General features: G+C 51.4%; 1 protein-coding gene and 2 long non-coding RNA genes across 3 annotated transcripts; 2 read left to right on the forward strand and 1 right to left on the reverse strand.

The window, feature by feature from the left end:
- Positions 1-4,250: 4,250 nt before the first annotated feature.
- On the forward strand, positions 4,251-6,154 carry TMEM158 (transmembrane protein 158). Its single transcript, XM_044755037.2, has one exon. The coding sequence runs from the start codon at positions 4,630-4,632 to the stop codon at positions 5,515-5,517; it is 888 nt and encodes a 295-aa protein (XP_044610972.2). The 5' UTR covers positions 4,251-4,629; the 3' UTR covers positions 5,518-6,154.
- A 2,457-nt stretch (positions 6,155-8,611) lies between these two features.
- Positions 8,612-11,670, forward strand: LOC139041360 (uncharacterized). Its single transcript, XR_011496366.1, has 4 exons — positions 8,612-8,793; positions 9,533-9,644; positions 10,816-11,016; positions 11,544-11,670. It is a non-coding gene; the product is annotated as an uncharacterized lncRNA (long non-coding RNA).
- On the reverse strand, positions 9,254-20,737 carry LOC139041359 (uncharacterized). Its single transcript, XR_011496365.1, has 3 exons — positions 20,602-20,737; positions 10,787-12,068; positions 9,254-9,864 (listed from the first exon to the last, which is right to left on the reverse strand). It is a non-coding gene; the product is annotated as an uncharacterized lncRNA (long non-coding RNA).
- Between the last annotated feature and the right edge of the window lie 303 nt (positions 20,738-21,040).

The raw sequence follows: 21,040 nt of genomic DNA on the forward strand, positions 1-21,040 counted from the left end.
TGGGGGTTTCCAGACACCCCCCCAACCCAGTGCCCAGCTCTTCAGCTGCTCCTGCGACCCGTCCTCGAGGTTCCCATCGGAGGAATGGGATTCCTCAGGGAATGAAAAGCATTCTTCTCCCACTTCCAAGTGCTCCCCTACCCCGCCCGCCAACACACACACCAACATGAATACCATCACCTTCACCAGGGACTGACGTGGTTGAACCGCTGGTTTCTAAGCCTCTCTTTTCTCTGTCCTATTTTTATAATTGTTCTGTGGTTCTTGCTTATTTCTCAGTCTACAATGTGTTGCAATAACATCTTAATTCCACCCACAGCACAGGAGAGGACTAATGAATTACTGTACCTGTAGCGCTCCGAGGTCGCTGGATGAAAGGAATTCAAATAACCCAGGGAGATCTTTTTGTTAAGTATTTCTTCAATAGGCGGCATAGGAAACATTAGCTAACACCGGGGAGGGACATAGGAAATGAAGAGAATGAAATTACTGCGCATCATTACTAATTACTTTCTTTGAAGTCCTCAATAATTGTTTTTCCAACAACACAGTTCATGTAGAAAAATTTGCTTTCTGTATTTTATGGACAAAACATAAATTTATCCAAGTCTTCCATTCGTTTTATAAAAATTACAGGATTGGGGGAAATGGAAGATGTGTCATTTGCCTTTCTTCCTTAAATCTGACAGCAGGGAAGTCTGGGCTCACCTGGGATGTTCTTCATAGTGCGGCTGGGGGTCAGGGTTTCTGAGATCAATTCAGCTTTCCCTACCAAATGCTGCCCCAGCTGGTTCCCCAATGGAGCCAGGCTCCTCAGCCAGCCCTGGGAAGGGCAGGGCAGGGCTGGGCCAGGTGGGCAGCCCCTGGCCCACAGGCTGGTAGGGACTGCATGACTCTTGCTGCTGTAGATCTGGTGTGGCTCTGTCCACCTCAACTCCCTAAACTGCTGCCCCCATCCTGCCTGCCAGGTTGGTAAGGGCAACCACCCTTTTGAATTCACTCACTCATTCATCCAGTATTTACTGAACCCCGACTACATGCCACGCACTGTTCCGTTGAACAAAACAGATAAAGCCCCGCTTTGGGGGAGTACACATTCCAATAAAGGGAGACACATTAAACAAAGAAGAAAAATATACAGTACGTCAAGTGACGATAAATAACAAGAAGATGCGAAACAATGCACAAGAGGACAGAGAGTGAGGGGGATGGTAGGAATGGACGCTGTTTTACAGAAGTGGTCCAGAAAGGCCTCTCTGAGGAGCTGACGTCTCAGCAGAGATCTGAGGGAAGCGAGGGAGCAAGCAAAATGAATATCAGAAAGAGCAATGCCCAGACAGAGGAAAGAGCGTGGGCAAAGGCCTCGAGTCCAGAGTTTGCTCAGCGTTCCAGGAACAGCAAGGAAGCCAGTACACCTGGAACAGAGTGAGTGAGGGGGAGTGAAGGTGGTAGGAGATGGACCAGAGGGAGCCAGGAGCCACAGCTTATGAACAAGGCTCTGCTTGTAGCTCGGGCAGGATTCTTAACCAGCAGCCCAGCTCACTCAGTCAGCAACTGCGTGTTGAGCACCCTATGCCCCTGGCTGGCCCTCCAGGCCCCTGCTGGGCTGAAGGGAAGAGCGCAAAGAGGTAAGGCTTGCAAGAAGGGGTGGGACTTTCATATCATTCTCTCTCTATTTTTGTTCAGAAGTAATACTTGTATATTTAGGGAATATGAAAAATGTAGAAAAGAATAATGATTCAGATGCAGAAAAGTAAAGATGTCAGGTAGCTGGGATTACCATTGTTTCCTCCAGTTTTCCAATCTTTGTACAATGCTGTTATGTTTATAATACACATATCTTTAAAAAGAAACTCAACCAAAAGTTTTTCTCAAAATAAAATAGAATTGCATCGTATACTTTTTCAACTTATGCACAGACATTGGAACCAAACCTCCCTGAGATGAGACGCCACTAGCTCTTCAAAAAGCACAAACCTTTGAGTCAGTGGAGACTGGACTGATGTTCTGGCTTTGCCACCAGCTGCTGTGGGACCTCAGGCGGGTTACTCACCCTCTCTGAGCCTCAGGTTTCTCATCATAAAATAGGTATCACATCCATGGGATCATTGTGAAGAGCAGAGAGGATGTGTGTAAAACACCTGGCACGTGGAAAGTACTAAATAAATGGTGGTGAGTCAGAGCTATCAGCAAATAGGCAAAGTTGTTCAATCAACAAACACTGAGCCTCTATCCTGTGCTAGGGACCTTTCCTTTGGTGGCAACACAGCAGTGAACAAGTCAGAAAATAATTTAATTCTTATTTTCTTTTCCCAAACTCCAATTCTCCAAAAAGACAGCAAGTCAATCTAGAAAACACAGAAGCTATGTAACATCCCTCTGAACGAGAGCAAGGTGTCGGAGCCCGCGGCACGTACTGGAGAAGGGGGCAGAATGCAGGTTGCCAGGACACAGGGCTACACTGGCACAACTTTGCAGCAAGCTGCTTGGCTCCTCAAGTGTGTCTGTGCCTTCTCTCTTTGCTGCCTCCTTCCCCGCTGCACAGACACCGCCAGGCAGCCCCCTACTCTGGTTGAAACCTTAGAGAGCATCGCCCAGGTCACCGACAGTGGCCTGCCTCAAAACGCCTTCCTTGAAGGGGGGGGCTCCCTCAGCCCTCAGGATGACCTGATGTTCATGGGCTGTTCACCAGCCCACAGGCTCAGACCAAAACAGTCCCGCACAGCAGATTCTGTTCCTGCACGCAAGGCTTAAAGGAAAAGTCGTTTTTAATAAAAGCATGGAAATTCACATTCTCCTCTCTGACGGCATCCCTTCCCAACAGAAAACTGATGAAGGTTTAAACAAAAGGGGAGTCCTATCTGCTCAGGAAAGTTAACCGTTTCTGTAGAAACCGAAGACCATGCCAGACAGTCAACTTGGGCTGGACTGATAGTAACTACCTCATGGCAGCCACCAGCAGGCACCTCTGTGGACAGATGGACAGACACAGGGCTGAGCGCATTTATCACTGCACCCCTGCAAGGTAGGTACAGATGACCCCACCGTTCAGACAGAAACCAAGGCCAAGTCAGCATAATGACTCGCCCAGCGGGAAAGAGGCCAGGTAGGTTCAGAACCTACATTTTGAGGCTATGTTTACATCTTCCTCAAGCTGGTTTTACTCATTGTTAGAAACAATGGACAAAAGCTTCCAGAAATGTAATCCCTCACTACGCTCAGGATACTTAGCCGGTTTAGAGGGAGGGCCATTTTGTCTAAGGCCTGTTTCTGCTCCCTCCATCCCCTCCCTGTCAGACTCAGAAACAGATGGCGCCCATGGAGCACGACGGCTTCAAACCACAGGGTCGTTCCCTTAGAGAGGGGTCACTGAATTTTTTTGCAAATTTAAGAGGCCAAATTACTAGGAAAGTGTTTTTTAAATATAAATCTGATCGTGGCACGTTATTCTTAGCAGGTGTTCTCCCAGTTACTATCCTAACGGGGAGGAACTGTCCCCTAACACGGATTCTACCGACAAACCTTTCATAAACATGCGCTCACTCGACCTGCCAGGCGGGGCCCTGCACGGGCGGGCGGAGCAGTTTCCGGGGACTGAGACTCCCCACCAGAAGGGACCCCCGGAGCCGCAAGGCTGCCGGGCTCACATTCCCACCAGCCCGTCTCCACCTAAAACTCGGTAGAGTTCTTGGAATTTTCCTTAGGGGTTGCTCGCTGTGAGGAGACTTATCAAGTGGGTCTATTGTGTTGAAGACGCATTTGAAACCAGCCAAACTCTCCGCGTTTGAGATTTTAAGAGACATCGTGGAAAGGAAGAAAGAGCTAGTGGCCCAGAGTTCTGGTTCTGCCTCATGGGGTGGTCTGAGGAAGTCTTTTCCTCTCTCTCTCGGCCTCAGTTTCCCCTTCTGTAAACGAGCAGAGTCCAGATGAGCGCTAAGGTGAGACATCGCAGGCTCCCCTGAGGCGTGACAAAGGGATGATCTCCGGGCCCTCCAGCCCCCCTCCGCGGACGCAGTTCTCGCAGAGCGCCTTCTCGGCTTGGAGTCGGACTCCGGCAGGGTAGCTGGGCCGCCGGGCGCGAGCGCAGGCTTCCCCGGCCCGGCCGACACCCCGAGCCGGCCATCCGACGACACCGCCCCGCCAGGGCCGGCCCCCGCGCCCGCCTCTAGGTCCCCCGCCGCGCCCTGCCCGCATCCCTCCCGGTCCGCACGCGGCGATTCCCCGCCCCGCCCCGCCCCGCCCCGCCCCGGCGCGTGGAACCCCGCCCTCCCCGGAGTCTCCGGGCCCGCGGGCGGAGGGCGGGGCGGGGCGCGCGGGAGGCGGAGCCCAGCCGGGGAACCCTGCTCCGGGCGAGCGCCTGGCCCCGCAGAGCAGCCCGGCCGTCCGAGGGCCCCCGCGTCGGGGGCGGCGGGGAACCCCAGACGCAGCTGGGCTGGGAGGGATCCCCGCGCCGAGCGAGCCTCCACCGCCGCCGCCTCCGCGCCGCACCCGCGGGCTACCAGGTGCCCGGCGCGCCCTCGCTCCGCCCGGCCGCCCGCTCCCGCGGTCCCGCCGTCCGCTCGCCCGCCGGGCTCCCACGCGCCATGCAGCCGCCGCCAGCCCCGCGCGCGTAGGCGCCCGCTGCAGGCCATGCTGCCCCTGCTCGCCGCGCTGCTGGCCGCCGCCTGCCCGCTGCCGCCCGCCCGCGGCGGGGCCGCGGACGCGCCGGGCCTCCTCGGGGCGCCCCCGAACGCCTCCGTCAACGCGTCGTCTGCGGGCGAGCCCGCCGCCCCGCGGCTGCTGGCCTCGGCGGCTCCCGGGCCCCCCGAGCGCCCGGGCCCGGAGGAGGCGGCGGCGGCGCCGTGCAACATCAGCGTGCAGCGGCAGATGCTGAGCTCGCTGCTCGTGCGCTGGGGCCGCCCGCGGGGCTTCCAGTGCGATCTGCTGCTCTTCTCCACCAACGCGCACGGCCGCGCCTTCTTCGCCGCCGCCTTCCACCGCGTCGGGCCGCCGCTGCTCATCGAGCACCTGGGGCTGGCGGCGGGCGGCGCGCAGCAAGACCTGCGCCTCTGCGTGGGCTGCGGCTGGGTGCGCGGCCGCCGCCCCGGCCGCCTCCGGCCCGCCGCCGCCGCCGGCGCCACCGCCGGGGCGCCCACCGCGCTGCCCGCCTACCCCGCGGCCGAGCCGCCCGGGCCGCTGTGGCTGCAGGGCGAGCCGCTGCATTTCTGCTGCCTGGACTTCAGCCTGGAGGAGCTGCAGGGCGAGCCGGGCTGGCGGCTGAACCGCAAGCCCATCGAGTCCACGCTGGTGGCCTGCTTCATGACCCTGGTCATCGTCGTGTGGAGCGTGGCCGCCCTCATCTGGCCGGTGCCCATCATCGCCGGCTTCCTACCCAACGGCATGGAGCAGCGCCGGACCACCGCCAGCGCCGCCGCCGCCGCCCCCGCCGCCGTGCCCGCGGGGACCACCGCCGCCGCCGCCGCTGCCGCCGCCGCCGCCGCCGCCGCGGCCGTCACCTCGGGGGCGGCGACCAAGTGACCCGCCCCGCTCCTCGCCGCGTCCGCCCTGTGTCCGCGCTCTCGGGTGCCTTTCCCGCCGGGAGACTCGCCGGTGTGCTTCGTGCCGTAGTGACCGTTAGTTCTTCTTCCGGGGAGGGGGCCGCCGGAGAGGCCCCAGCGTGTCGGAAGAGCAAGGTTTGTGCGCGCTTCTGGGTCCGAAAAGCAGATGAAGCCCTTGCACTGAAGGGTGGGAGCCCAGCCCGGAAGACAGAGGAGGGAAATGGGGCCCTTTCCCCTCGATCGCACCCCCCTGCCCTCCTCCCTCCCCGCACCCACGTGCCCTATATTCATGGCAGAAAATGACCAAATCCTGTGTATTTGTTTTATATATTTAATAACTGTTTTAAACGAAAGTTTTAGTAAAAAAACAAAATCAAATTGCTATTGCTATAGTAAGAGAAGCTCTTTGTATCCGAACATAGCATTAGAAGTTTGTTGTTTTTTTAATTTATTTAAAAGGGGGGGCATGGGTTGGATTTCACACCGATATATTGTTACCGCTGACAATGAACTTTATGAACCTTTTCCAAGTCGATCTATCCAGTGACGTGGCCTGGTGGGCATTTCTTCTTGTATTTCTGTGGTTTTTTGGCTTTTAATACAGACGTTTTCCTCCAGAGCTGCGTATGTAGCTTTTTCTTTATTTGGTTTAGGGAAAAGCAATCCAAGAATTGCAATATGTTCCCCTGAGACATGAGGGAGGGAACCTCCAAAAAGTTAAAGGAGGGCCGATTCTGCCCCCCGGACTGTCGGAGAGCTGGAGAGCAAACTGTATTACTTCCCTAATGGCGACTGTTCGCCTCTCACCACACTGCCCCCCAACACCCACCCAGCCCACCCCTCAGGCGCACTGCCTCTTGTCGTGGTGGTATACAGGGGCTTATGTGATTTGCCTTTTACCCACTGCCCCAAGCTCTGCAAAACACCAGGACAATGCCAACAGGGTCAAATCAGTATTTCCTCTGAGCTGGGTGTCTTTCATGGAAGTGACTCATTTTAAAAGGCACGCAGGTTTCTTTATCGTGTGTGTAAACCTTAGCATATGAGCACATTTCAAAAGCTGGCTTTAACATCTGAGATATTATTTTGGCATTAGGACTTTTTTAAAGATAAACTCTGGAGAACTAGACCGTTCACAACCTCAAGGCTTTCCTATCTCCTGGTTTCTGGGCAGTTGTTTCAGATTCTTCCTGGTTTTTAGGAGAAGAGTAAATGAAAAGTCCTTAAAATGACTTGATATAAAGACCATTTTAAAAGCTTTTAAAAAAGACTTTAAAGGCCACTTTCTCCTGCTCCCATCTCCTCTCCACTTTTGAGTGAATACTTAATATTGATCTAAAACTATAGTTCTCAAAGTGGGGGCCCTAGGCCAGCACCATCAGCCTCCCCTGGGAACTTGTGAGAGACGCAAAACTGGGGCCCTACCCAGGACTTACTGGACTGGAAACTCTGGGGACCCAGCAAGCTGTGTTTGAACAAGCCCCCTAAGGGATTCTGATGTGTTCCCCGTTTGAGAACTGCTGTGTGCTGATGGAAGGGAACCTTCAAAATACAGAGCCTCCTTTTATCTTGAGATGCCTCTAGTATCTCAAAGAAATGGGACCCTTTTTTCACCAAATCTGTCTGAAGGAGAGGCGGGGTCCCTCCCCTGCAGCTCCGGCTGCCCTTCTGGCTCTTTGGGGTCCAGGGCTATCTCTGGCAGAGGCCAGCCTCTGAGACAGGAGGGGGCAAGGGTGGTGGTCTTCCTCTGTCTCCTTGTGCAGACGCTGAAGAAGTTCACTGTAACACAAATCTGCTAGCCTTGCAAGTCACTGTAAATCTTATGCCCCAAAGCAACGTGGGTTGTGAACTGCCCTCTTTTCCAATGCCGTGGTAACTAGCAGGAGAAAATCAATAACCACCAACCTTGGTCAATTTTAATATAATCATGGCATTTGTAATTCTGAAAGTCACATCAAGTATTCCTAATACAACACACACACACACACACACACACACACACACTCGCAATCACCCTCCCTGCTTTTTTCTAAGAGGGAAACTGAGGGTCAGAGAGGTTCAGCATTTTTTCTGCAATCACACAGCTGCACGAGGAGGCAGAGCTGAGACTAAACCTTGGTCTTCTTCTGCCTCCCTGACTGGTATTTTTTCACCGTCAGAAATTTCCTTTCCTAGGAGAATTAGGAACTAGCCTCTCAAGGTCTGCTCCTCTGTTGACCCACCACCGTCACTGTCAGATTCTGTGCAGCCACGAACCCAAAGGAGCCAGAGAACATTAATTTTAAATGAGATACTCAGGCACTTAATAACATGTATATATGTGTGTATGTATAATATAATATATACAGGCTACATATACACATACCTACACAGGATGGGCCCTAAGGAATACTTATTTAGGGTGGGTCTGAAATATCAATATCTGTTGCTGCAACAGTAGAACTTCCTGAAGGGAGATTTTCAGACTTGCCAGTGGAACCCGCGTGTGTCTGTGTGTGTCTGTGTCTCATATATATACATATAACCCGTGGACTGGTTAGTTCTCCTTACGCTGGCATTGGCTGCTTTCCGAGAGCCAGAGCTCCAAGCAGGGGACCACAAAGTGAGGATGGAGCTTGTGTACTTCTGGTCTCTTAGGTTGGGATCATCCAACATAAAGGACGTCAGGTCCTGGTGGGCTCAGGCGTGGGGTCTGTGTCCTCTAGTCAGGTTGATCTGTGTCATCTCAGTAGGGAAACACTTCCAAGTTCATTTTACTAAAGGTCAGGCAGCAATTCTTTCATAGAAAGGGAGTGTGCCACTGTAGCCTGTGCATGCGCATGTGTGGAATCCCCAGGTTCCAGCCCTCTCTGAAGGCCTCTTGGGAACGGCTTGAGTTGCTAGTGACATAGCTCAGCCCTCAGTATGAATCATCATTCTCGGCTATTCTTGCTTCTCCTGAGAGAGAGTTTTCCCCGAGGAGCATGTGTACCCACCCTTCAAAATCCAGCCACTGCCCTGGGCTGCCCTGCTGGGTTGTCTACATTCATCATGAGAGCAGCCCTGGCCCCAGTCTGAACACCTGTCTCCCCTAGGGCTTGCCTCAGCGAAGAGAGCCACTCCGCCCAAAGCCACACGCTCTTCCTGGGGCACCACATCCAGTGCCGGATCAACAGGGGGCATGAAGACCCGAGCCTCTCGGGACAGCTCTGAAGGGTCCTCCCACCTTCAGGACTCCTCCCAGGACTGGCTCAGCCTTCACTGAGAAACCATGGAGGTTTGACTTCTCCCTCTGCCACTCCTGCCTCCTCCCATCCTTTCCCTCCCACAGGTGTTGGTCCAAAAGCACTGCCTAATAAACCTGCACACTGATCTCTAGCACACGGCCTGCTTCTCCAGGAACCCAGCCTGTGATGGGCAGTTTACCTAACAAGATGCAGGCTTGCTCTAGCCACATGGTCCTTAGGCACATAGGAGCAGATCACATAAATGATTATCATTTGTATTCTTTTTATACAGAGCACACATTCTATTTTTGTCTCTTCCATTTGGATTGCTCTGTAATATCCACCATCAGTGGTGATAGGGGAAATGTCCCCAATTCCAATTCTTGTTTAGTCGTTGCACCTCATAGACGTACATGTCGAAAGAAGAAGGCCTCTTTCTTTCCATCTCAAATCACGGTATCAGTCAGGATACACTGGGCTATGCTGCAATAATAAGCAACCCCAACATCTCAGTGCCTTAACGCAAGAAAGATTTATTCCTTACTCATGCTACATGTCCAAAGTTGGCAGGGGTTGTGCCCTTTGGAATGGCTCAGGGATCCAGGTTGGAGGTGACCCAGACTCGACAATGTGGCCACCATCATCTAGTGAGGAGGAAGGGAACTCTGGAGGGTCCCCCACGGCAATTCAGTGCTCCAGCCAAGAAGTCACATCCTGTCTGCTCATTGCTTAGAACGAGTCATGTGGCTCCACCCAATGACAAGGGAGCCAAAGAGGTCATGTTTCCAGGTCTTGAGAAGAGAGGAGAACCTGATATCAGGAGCAGGATTGGTGAAAACAACTCCCAACCCCACTGTACCTGTGTGACCTACAGGTCAGCCAGAAGATTTCCGGGACTTTGGTGAGTAGACAAAGGATTCATCCTAGGAGCCGTCTCCAGACTCTCCTCCTGTGACACCCACCTCACCTGCCCGCACTGCAAGCTAGGTTGCTGCTCCTGGGGATTTTACAAGTGATGAGGTCATCAGCCTGGTGGCTGTTCCAATGTTTGGGTAAATTGGGTCTCAAAAGAACTCAATCTGGCAAAAATACACTCTGGATCCCTGTGATGTAGGAGTCATCTAGAGAGAAGGATGCGAGAAAAGTTAGAATTAAAATGGGGAGAAAGAAATGGAGAGGTCAGAACAGACATCCCATCTCTCCTGGCCTAGTGCCTTGCCCACCGTATAGAAATGACTAATTCATTGACATTAGGGGCAAGAAGAGGGCTGGTCTTCACTATTCCAATTCTCTCCTTTCACTGGGGAAAAAAATCATCTATCTCTCAGCTAGCTTTAGAGGTTTAGGACTATAAGGATTGGGAGAGTTAAGAACAACGTGAAGACATTCAGTGCATGGCTGAGTTGCTAGTGACATAGCTACATGGTTTCCCTCAGAACACTGGGAGGGGCAATCACTAAGGAGAGAATGGGGAGGACGGAAACCAATGGCCCAGGTTGCTGTGAGCTGGCTGCTGTGGTGCACACCTCACCCAGGGTGCGCGACGGTGCCTGTTCCGGGCATCCACCTCCCAGGTCCTGTCTGGTCTCTTGCTGGTAGACCTTCTGCTGTCCCCACCCCCAGCCTAGGACAGTCCTCTTTAGACAGTGCCTTTGCCTTCCCAGCTCTGCCACACCTCTCCTGGGGCATCTCTCCCAGTGTACTACTTGGTCCTTCTGGGCTGGGAGTGCCAAACCATTTTGCCACGTGGAGGACTGCTTGGGGAACAAATGAAAACCACCCTCACTGGGGGCAGGCGTCTACGAGGTATCACCTCTCCCCTCTTCCCTGCTGGGTCTCCCGCGTTAGGGCAAACCTGCTCCGCGCAGTCTGCTCACACCAGGTGCCAGCAGACCCCGAGGTCACCCAGATCCTCCGTCTGCTCCAGGTCTTACCCCGGGGACAAGCATTCCTACTGGCCTCCAGCTCTCAGAACTTTTCAAGCACCCCCTCTTCTCTGGGCCTACAACCTCCCATCGGCTCTGAGTAACTTTGTAAACTTACACGATTTTTCCTCGTGACTCTCCTGGCAGCTCTGTCACTGTCAGCTGCTGCTGTTTTCTCCAAGGCCGGGGTCTCACAGACAGCAGGCCCGGACGGCTCACAGACATCTTCTTCTCCGCTATCAGCCTTCTGAAGAAGCTACCGCCTTCTCTCATCCCTCACTTCCAGCTGTCAAGACCGCGCAGTCCTCAGCGCAGCCTCGGCATCCTCCACACCAGTGCTGACACTTGGTGATTTCTGCCGCACCCCAGGACAGGCCAGGGTCCAAAGGGAGTGTTCTGAGGAGGGTGTCGATGTACCATGGTCCTCGGAGGACTGGGGGCGCGGCTGCTGCCCACTCAGGACAATTAAGGGCCTCTCTCCTCGCCTCACCCTCAGCATTTTCCTGGTGCTCTTAATGCCTGAGTATTCCCAGAACTGTCTCCTAAAGTACCAGGATGAGCTTCTGTGCCACTAAGGACCCATTAGTTTTGTGCTTTCATAGGGGCAGTGATGAAAAATCAAAATAATTAGCATCATGATAACACCCTAAGGTCTCATTGTGACTCTGAGTAACAAATTGTCTCCTGGAAAGCATTTTTGGCACTCGAGGAAAGAGCCTACCTTCAGGGTGCCCCCCAGGACCTGCTTTGCTCTGTGACCAGCAAGGAGTCCTTGCTGCGCTCCTGAGAAGTTCCATCAGATTTTCTGAGGGTCAGTGTGCGTGGGAGGGGGCCCGGAGAGATTGCTGACCACCTAGCTCTCCGTCTCTCCACAGGTGTGACCCCTGGACTGCAGATTTAAACCTGTTCAGAACCTCAAAGGGCCCGTCAGCCCCGTCCTGGTGGCTGTGCCGCTTTTTCTCTGAAACATCGCTGTTTCCCAGCAGCCAGCGACAACATGATCGCTCTATTCCAGCCTACCTCCTTGTACGCTAGCCACTCTGGAGTTAAATCATGATTCACACTGTGTAATAAACTAGAATTGTGATTTTATCATTCTAGTATCTTGGAATCTTATCTGAGAATATTTTATGATCGTAGGAGTGTCCTGGCTCAGGTTAAATTCCATATTCTTTGGTTCTCCCAGTAAGAAAGATGCTCTTTTCTTACCTTAGGCTTTAACGTTATACTCTCCCTCACCTCTTGTGTTTCTAGATAATTCTGCAGCTGCTAGAGGAGGACTACACTGGCAAGAATAATAATAAATATCCTCCTCCTCCTCATCATCATCATAAATACTATTATTATTAATTGTTATTTTGAACTGGAGAGGGGAGGAGAAGTAGAAGGAGAAACAATAACTAAGAGGAGAGAAGAAAAAGAGAATTAAGAACACCAGCTTCAAAAACAGAAAAATTATCCCTACCTCATCCCACCCCCACCCCCACATACACTTGCAAAGGCACAAAGGGCGGAGAAATGGAGAGGATGACCTGGAGCCACAGCCCAGGGCAGGTGAACAATGCAGAGTAGGAAGGGCATCTGGGGGCCCTACAATGGGGTGGCTACCGGCAGGAGCACATGGGGACAACAGCTGGCAGTAGGTTCTGTGGCTTCCCTCCTGGAAGGGCTCTCCCTGAGGGGACAGCTCCAGCAACTCTCCTCTGCCCAAAACGGTTTTCTCCTTCAGCCCTGGGAGGCTCGAGTCCCCGAGGTCCGAAATGTCTCACCCCCCCGGGGAGGCACATCCCACGGTGCCAACTCCAGACTGTCACCGTGTCCCCGACTGGGCAGCCGCGGTGGTTAACACGGCTCAGAAAGGACACTTTGCTAAGAGCATCATCCTTGAACTCTTGCTTGAACACAGATAATGTATATTCATTGTAGAAGTGCTAGAGATGTTGATAAATAAAAAAGAAGGAAAAGAGAACTTGTCTTTCTAACACCCAAAAATAAGCCCTGCACGCATTGTGGTGCGTGTACTCCCAGTCTGTTTTTACCCATGTATGTGCATCCATGAGTAATTATTTATGTTAAAAATGGGATTGTGCTGTACTTAACCGTTTTCAAAACTTTTCTTTGTTATACATGCTACATCATTGAAAAAATAAGAAAATGCCCTTCATAAGATCAATGAATCGATATCAGCGACAGTCCCAGACCCCCAGTGACCGTGGCTAATATTTATCGACAAATGTTCACGCCTATGTTATACATGTGTTAATCCCAGCAGGCACCTCTTCTCAGCGCCCTGCCTGCCCCACCCTCGGGTCCCCTCCCTCTGCAGAGGGTAGTAGAGGGCTTCTCAGGGCAGGAGGTGTTAAAGGCTGTCTTCCTGATGTGCGGGTCCAACATCAGCAGCGCAGGATGTTGACACTTGTCGGAGGGCCAAAGGCTTGACGGAGATGGGGCGGTGGGGAGGTTGTCTATCTTTCCCATCCCAAGTTTATCATCTCCAGACACATATCGAAGCCAGACCCAACTTACCACCCCTCCTGGAGACACGTCTCCGCTCTCGTGTCTGAGATTTCTGATGAGGCTGATAAGGAACGGAACAGAACTTCAGAGGAAGAACAATGCGCTTCACCTCCTCGAGTCATAACCATGGAGCTGCCTTGTATTGTCTGGGCTTATTTGATGTCTTCGGTGCGAAAATGAAGTCTGAGATTCAATAAGCAGGAAAGATATTGCTCCTGTATAATGCTGCCCAAAAAGCTGTCACAATGCCACATGACGGAGTAATGGCTGCATTCAGATGTCCCTGCTGCTGGGGGCAGGGGCTGAAGACAGAACACCCAGAGAGAGGAAGGAGATGGGTCCAGAGTTGGAGGAACCAGCCAAGGACAGGAGCCATCAATGGGCCAAAGGTACTGAGCACCACTCACCATCAATGGGCTGTGTCGAGGTCTTCTGTGATGGATCTCGTCTAGGATTGGGTTCCCTAGAGGCGGAGGCTGAGATAGAGAGACTTTCACAGGTGATTTATGGAGGGATGCTCTCAGGAGGAGGGGGCCGAGGGAAGCAGGATGTGTCTCAGCTGGAGTCAGCTTCGGCCTGACCCCACAGGAGCTCCGGAGCAGGAACTGCACCATAGAGTTGCCCCACCTGGAGGCAAAGGGCTCTCATTTCATTTTATACTCTCATTTCAGTCAGTTTGGCCAAAGTCTGGATGCCGGGGGCCGTGTAGCCTCCTGGCAGCTCCCATTTAGCTGGGCCTGGTTCTCCAGAGAAGGAGGCAGCTGAGAGATGCTAGCTGCCCACGTTCACGGTACCTGGGGATGGGTGCGCAGGCCCCCAGGATGGCGGGAGACCCCACGTTGCTCTGGGGTCCTGTTCCCAGCAATGGATGGCAGGGTGCGTAGTGCCCAGACAGCATGAAGTTCAGTGTGCCACTTGAGCTTTAAACTCCCCATCCAGCCGGCGTGCTGATATCTAAGCCTTTGCCAGTCTCAGGTGAGGTCTGGCCAGCTGGCCTTGCCTCTGGGGGTCCTGCACTTGTGCCAACTGAGGTACAGCTGGCTCTGTCATGCTGGCCCTCCCTGATGAAGTCAGAAGCCCCTGCTATTTGCCTCTGTGTTGAAAGTCCTGGCTCCCCAATACTTGCATTATAAGGGCAGTGCCACAGTATTAGCATTAGCATTAACATTAGTATTGTATTAGTATTGGATACAGTATTAGTATCGCTAAGGCTGCCAGCAGACTGGTAATAACATGGGACAGGGCACCGGGGCACCTGCTTACGGTACCTGCTTTACCATTAATGAGCTGTTTGGCCATGGGCAAAGCGCTCCTCCTCGGAGCCTCAGTTTCCTCGTCAACAGAACAAGATTGTTGGGCCAGGCAAGGCCTCAGTCCCTCCAGGCCTGCAGTCCCACGTTCTGGCCTCCCCTCCCCATCTTCCAGGCGAGTCAGACCACACCAGCTACAAAGAATCACCCCTCAAGTGTCACTTCACCAGGCAGACTGAAACAGAGGCCAAGGCCACTCACTTTTCTGGGTGCCTTGAAAGGGAAAAACATGGAACAAATAAGAAAAGAGGATTTTTAAGATAGCAGAATGATTTTTGCCACTAGATTGTCTAAATTGGCTATTTGTGTGGGTCTCATAATTTATAGAATTATGATTTTTGCATTCTTCTATTCAAATGACCAGAGCCACGGAATAAAGATTTTTCAAGCCAAGGAAGCTAACGAGAAATGAGAAATTTTTAACATTTAAAAAGTGACGTCTTTAACTTTGTCAGTTAACACTGGGTGTCATGCTCTAAGGCAGGGTCCACACAGGTAAGGAAGAGAGAAATTAGCATGGGCTGTGTGCCTGCTCATGCCAGCAGCTTGACCTTCCAAATCCTCAAGCAATCTTGTAGGGTAGGTAATATTCTCCACATCTTAATGACTTTTGAACAGACTCAGGTTCTGGGAGGCTGAATATCTTACCCAAGTTCATAGCTCAGGCACGAGAGAGTGGTCACAAAGCCCTGCCTCTCCTGTGCATCCGTGCCCCCACTAAGGTTTACCCAGTTTGGTAATTCCACTGAAAGTTACTTTAAAACAAACAAACAGGGGCTGGCCCCGTGGCCGAGTGGTTAAGTTCGTGCGCTCCGCTGCAGGCAGCCCAGTGTTTCGTTGGTTCGAATCCTGGGCGCGGACATGGCACTGCTCATCAGACCACGCTGAGGCGGCGTCCCACATGCCACAACTAGAAGAACCCACAACGAAGAATATACAACTATGTACCGGGGGGCTTTGGGGAGAAAAAGGAAATAATAAAATCTTTAAAAAAACAAAAAAACCAAACAGACAAACAAACATGAATTCATCCAACATCGGAATCCATTTGTTTTCTTTCTTCTCTTTTTTTTTCTTGTGTAGACCAGATTTAGAAGATTTAGATCTAATTATGCATATTTTAGCTTACGGTAACCAGAAGTATATTTTAAGCACATTTTTCCAAAATAAAAATTAAATGGTCAGTCAAATAAATTGCCTCATTTTTTAATCAGAATCTTTGGTGCCAGACTTAAAGTATGTGTCCCACGGAACAAGGCCGTTCTTACCTGTGCCATATAAGACTCGGAGCTTAGGTGCTAGAGATTCAGGGAGTCCTGGCTGCCTAGCACCTGAGACATGGGAACAGCGAGGTCATGCCCATCCTTCTCCACTGGGGGAGAAGCCATCAATGCCATGGGAAGTTGAATGTGGGGGCAGCAGCCACACTCCATTGGGGAAGGAGAGACAGTTCGCCCTAGAGATTGCTCCCGGGCAATCCTGCAGAGTTCCTGTGAGCTCCGGGCAAGACGCCTCTGCTCTACAGCAGAAGCTGGCAAACTTTTTCTGCAAAGAGCCAAGTAGTAAATATTTTCAGCTTTGTGGGCCATGCAGTCTCCGTCACAACTACTCGGCTCTGCCAGTGTTGCTCAAAAGTAGCCATAAATAATAGGTCAATGAATGAATTTGGCTGTGTTCTAGTAAGGCTTTATTTATAGACACGGAAATTTGAATTTCGTATAAATTTCACAAGTCATGAATTATCTTTCTTCTGATATTTTTGACTCATTAAAAATGTAAAAATTATTCCTAGCTCACAGGTCATACAAAAACAGGTCCTTTGCTGTAGTTTGCAGACACCTGCTCTGCTCCAGCCATCTTCGAGTTTCAGGCAATTGACGAGTCGCATCTTCAAGCAGACAGCCAGAAGCAGTGTGGAAAACAGTGTTCGCATATAGCATTTAATAAGCACTAAAGGCCATGAGGAAACTCCTTCTGGTCCTTCCCCAAAATGCTCATCTCGTGGACATTAAAAGAATCAGTTTTGATTCTCCAAGTTGATAGCCCTTGTAACATAAACAAGTGTAATGGAACTTTATGCCACATGTGTGAAAGCTGTGTGTCCTGTTCCATCTACCTGGTACAGTACAACAGGGAACACAGCAGATTGAACCACACACCCCCACCACTACCCCCAGGGCAGGACCAGGTCTCTGGTCCATGACCCTGAGCATCAGACTAGAGCCTGCTTGCTCAGTGAGCAGTACAGGCCCACAGAGGCAGGAGCTGGCGGCCAGACACACCTCAAGGTGGTATAACGATGCGGTGAATTAATTCTCAAACTCTTCCACGAAAGGCCCCCTGGCCACTATGGAGAATGCCCCCCATCCTGGGGAATCTGAGGTTGTTACCTAATACTGCCTCTTACAAGGGGCACTTTTTAAAAAACAGTACCTTTTATTTTAAAAATTCATGCAAAATTTATTTGCTACACCATCGTCTGTTTGTTTTCAAAAAATTTAATTATTTAACTTGATCGTCCAAGAGGAAAACCTGTTTCCCTCCTGGCACACCGCCAAGCATCTCGGGGACGCATGCTCAGTCCCCGGGAGGGGAGCCCAGGAGAGGTGGTCCAGCATGGGCTATAGAGCCAGACAGACATGGGGCAGGGCTGGAACTGACATTTTCTTGATGACCCTGAGCAAGTTAGCTACACCCATTGAACCCCAGTATTTCCCTCTGCAAAACAGAGTTGATAATATCTACTGGGACTGTAGAGTGAGGCTTCTCAATCAGCACGGGGTAAGCTATCCTGGGCATCCAAATTGCAGGGGAAGAGATTTTAAAATGTGTTTTCTTCCTCTCTCTTTTAATGAATTAATAATTAATGTAGGGGCAAGGGGTTTGTTTTGTTCTGTTTTGTTTAGGGTATAATTTACATGTGATGAGATCTTAGGTTCTTGATCACTCTTGACAAATGCATACATCCACATAACCCAGACTCTGTCAAGATACAGAAAATTTCCATCACCTCAAAAAGTTCCCTTGTGCCCCCTCTCTAACCCTATTCCCCACCTCATACACCCCACCCCACTACACACACACAAACACACATACGGTAACCACTGTTCCCATCTCTTTCACCATTGGTTAGTTTAGTTTTGCCTTTTCTAGAACTTCATATAAATGTGATCAGAGTGTGGACTCCTGTATGTCTACTTTTGTCCAGCGTATCTGTGGGATTCAACTATGTTGTTATGCATTTCACTAGTTGGTTCCTCTTCATTGCTGGGTCGTAGTCCATTCTACACCGTACCACAGTATATCCCTTCTCCATAATGGACACATGGGTTGTTTCCACTTTTGAGTTACTTTATTAAAGCTGCTGTGAAAATCCACATATGTGGACATATGTTTTCATTTTTCTTGGGTAAATATCTAGAAGTAGAATTGGAATCATAGAGTAAATGTATGTTTATGTTCATCTTCATAAGAACTCCACTTTTTCCAAAGTTTTTGTATCATTTTACACTCCCATCAGCAATACATGAGTTTGGGTTGCTCCAATATCCTCAGCATCTGGAATGGTCTGTCTTAATTTTCACTATTCTAGTAAACATGTAGCAGTTTCTCATTGTGGTTTTATTTTGTATTTCTCAGGTGACTATATTGGGCACTTTTTCATCTGACTATTGGCCATTCATGTCTCTCCCTTTGTGAAGACTCTTGTCTACCTTTTAAAAATTGGTTTGCCTTCCCCCAGCTTCTGAATGCAATCCAAGGGCCTGGCATTTTCTCAGGATAGAGAACCATGCATGGCCCAGGTTGGCTCCATGGTCATTAAATTTGGAATACCTCCAAATAGGTTTTCAAAAGGGGTTCAGATTCACCTACTGGGTGTCTAATGGCCCTCCGTTGGGAATCTGATCTGTCAGATAAGAGGTAGGGAACTTGGGATCTCCTAAAAGATGTGGGGTTCAGGAAGCTGGAATGATGGGAAAAATCTAGAAACCAGCTCGCATGTTTTTAAAAAGTTAAGCTTCAAAGAAACAAATTTCAAAATCTTCCCTCCTAAACGTCTTGGTAAATGATTAAGTGATGTGATGGAAGGGGACAGGCCTAAGAGGCACCTATGGAAGATATTACAACCTATGAACTTCTCATGAAAAGGTGCTTTTTAGATCAGACTTGAAATAGGAGAAGCCTCATCTTGGTCTTTAGGTCGACACCATCCTACCTCCCCTGCGTCTGTGGCCCGGGAGGTCACTCTCCTCTCCGTCACTCAGAACCCCAGGGTGCTTTACCTGCTCAGATGAGGGTCCTGCTACACTGATACACTGACCCAGCATCAAAGGGCTGGGAGGATCCTGTGGGGCTGCCGTGGACGTGGCATGGGGCAGGGCACAGAGAGGGCATTTGCCCTATGCAGGGTGGGGGGGTGTCCAGTAGAAGATGCTAGATGGATGCAGTCTGGGTTGGAGGTTGGGGTGGAGGACCCCGGCAGGGGAGGCGTATTCCGGGCAGGCCAGAGGCCCCCAGGGCCTGGCCATTTAGGGCAGGAACAGACAGAGGCCCAGGCAGAAAGGTGTCAAGGCTGCAGCTCATGGGCAGCAGAGGTAAGAATAAGGCGGGGGCACATTGTGGACAGCCGGGGACACCTGGGGGTGGGGGAGGCAGCAGGCAAATGAGAGAACGAACAGCCTGACCAGCTGCAAACGCTTCCTTCCCCCTGAAGGAGACTGGGTCATCTCCAGGACCTGGGTGCTGGGGGACTCTGAGGCAGGGCCCAGCCACTCCCTTCCATGCTTCCCTTGTAGGCACAGCTAACCCTTACTGCTGAGTGCCTGCTAGGTCGGGCAGCTGGGCACCACGCTAAATGCTTTACAGAATTCTCTCATTTAGCCTCCGAATAACCCTGTGAGGGAGTTGCTGCTGTTATCTGGATTTGCAGATAGGGAAACTGAGGCACAGAGTGGTTAAGTAACCTGCCCAAGCTCTAGAGTTGCCAGATGTAGCAAATAAAAATACAAGGTGCCCAGTTAAATTTGAATTTCAGGTAAACAATGAATAGTTATTTCAATACAAGTATATCCCAAATATCGAATGGGACATACTTATACTAAAAAATTCCTTGCTGTTTATCCTAAATTCAAATTTAACTGGGCACCCTGTACTTTATCTGACAACCCTACTTTTAACCGCTTTGCCAAATAATGAAAATGAAGGATAGCAATAACTGTCATGGTTGAGGACTAACCAAGTGCCGGGCACTGTGTTCTGTCCCTAGCCAGTGGTACCCAGCCTCACCTCCACCCTGAGACAATGAGGAAGGAGAGGCTCTGAGACGTTCTGCTTAGCTGGTGAGAAACAGAACCAGGATCAAGGCCAAGTCTGTGACTCCAAAACCCACCTAGGATGTAACCTCCTGGTGTAGGGAGAATCCCGGAATTTTGCCCAGAGATGTGACCACAGCAGAGATGTGCCCATGGCAGGCCCTCCAGAACTCTCTGTTGAATTTAATTACAAGCAGGAATCATGTATTCCTGTGGTTTCCTTTCAGGACCCTTCCAGCCCAGGCTCAGAGAAGGTTCGGTAGATTTCTTCTGTGGCCCCTTTGACCTTCAGAGTTTTTTTTTCAAGAGCCCGAGCCACCTCTGTGGGAACTGGCATTCCTATTGCCAAGGACACCCCTGCAATTGGGATCTGCAAGGAAACAGCAGCTGCCCTGGCCTGGTTGCTCCGTGAAGACTCACCTGGATTAGAATACCTGAGGGCAGACCCAAGTGCGCCTCCCACATGGGGCTGCCAGAGAGCCAGCCCAGAGAAACAGGGGCTCCAGACAGCTGTGGGCGATGCCCAGAGGGGCCCTCTCTCCATTGCCTGTCACCCAGGACATCACAGACCCACCTGCCGCCCTGCACACAATCGCCCCACCAGCATCCATGTGCGGGGAGCTCAGCGGCTCTCTCATGCACCTCCCCTGGTGCTAAAGGGTTTTCACAAACAAAGAGGCAAAGGAGTGGGGGTTAGGCATCACGGAGGGAGGTTGAGTTTGCATCTTAGCTCTGCCATTTCCCCTCGCTGAGTTCCGTTTTCTCATTTGTGAAAAGTGGAACATAACACCTACCTTGCAGCAGGAGAGTTGGGAGGGTTCATTATGAAGACCCCTTGGGCGCTCCCTGGCGCAGAGGCAGGCTCAGCGAGTGGAGTTTATTATTGCTGACATTTGAAAATATCCAGAGCAGTTGTTCTTGACCTTTCGGAAGCGCCCTCTCTCCCCCTGCCTGGAGTCTGGCTCACTCTGAGGGCACTGGGGACGTGGAGGGAGGTTTCTTGGGGACTTCCGCCTCCCCCTGACAAGCTAGCTGACATGTAGAGTCCTGGTACCACTTGGGGCTTGGAGCCGCTGCCCTGGGGCAAGTGCCTGCCCCGGTCCTGCGCATTCAGTGTAGAGGGGGGCTCCAGGTTCTCTTCTGGGTCTCGAGTCTTTGCCCTGTGGGGAAGGCAGCAGACAGAGCTGGGGTGCTCCAGCACTGCCCCCGTCATTCCAGCAATGCCCCAGCCGA

The sequence above is a fragment of the Equus asinus genome, chromosome 21, assembly GCF_041296235.1.
Source record: "Equus asinus isolate D_3611 breed Donkey chromosome 21, EquAss-T2T_v2, whole genome shotgun sequence".
NCBI classification, from domain to species: Eukaryota; Metazoa; Chordata; class Mammalia; order Perissodactyla; family Equidae; genus Equus; species Equus asinus.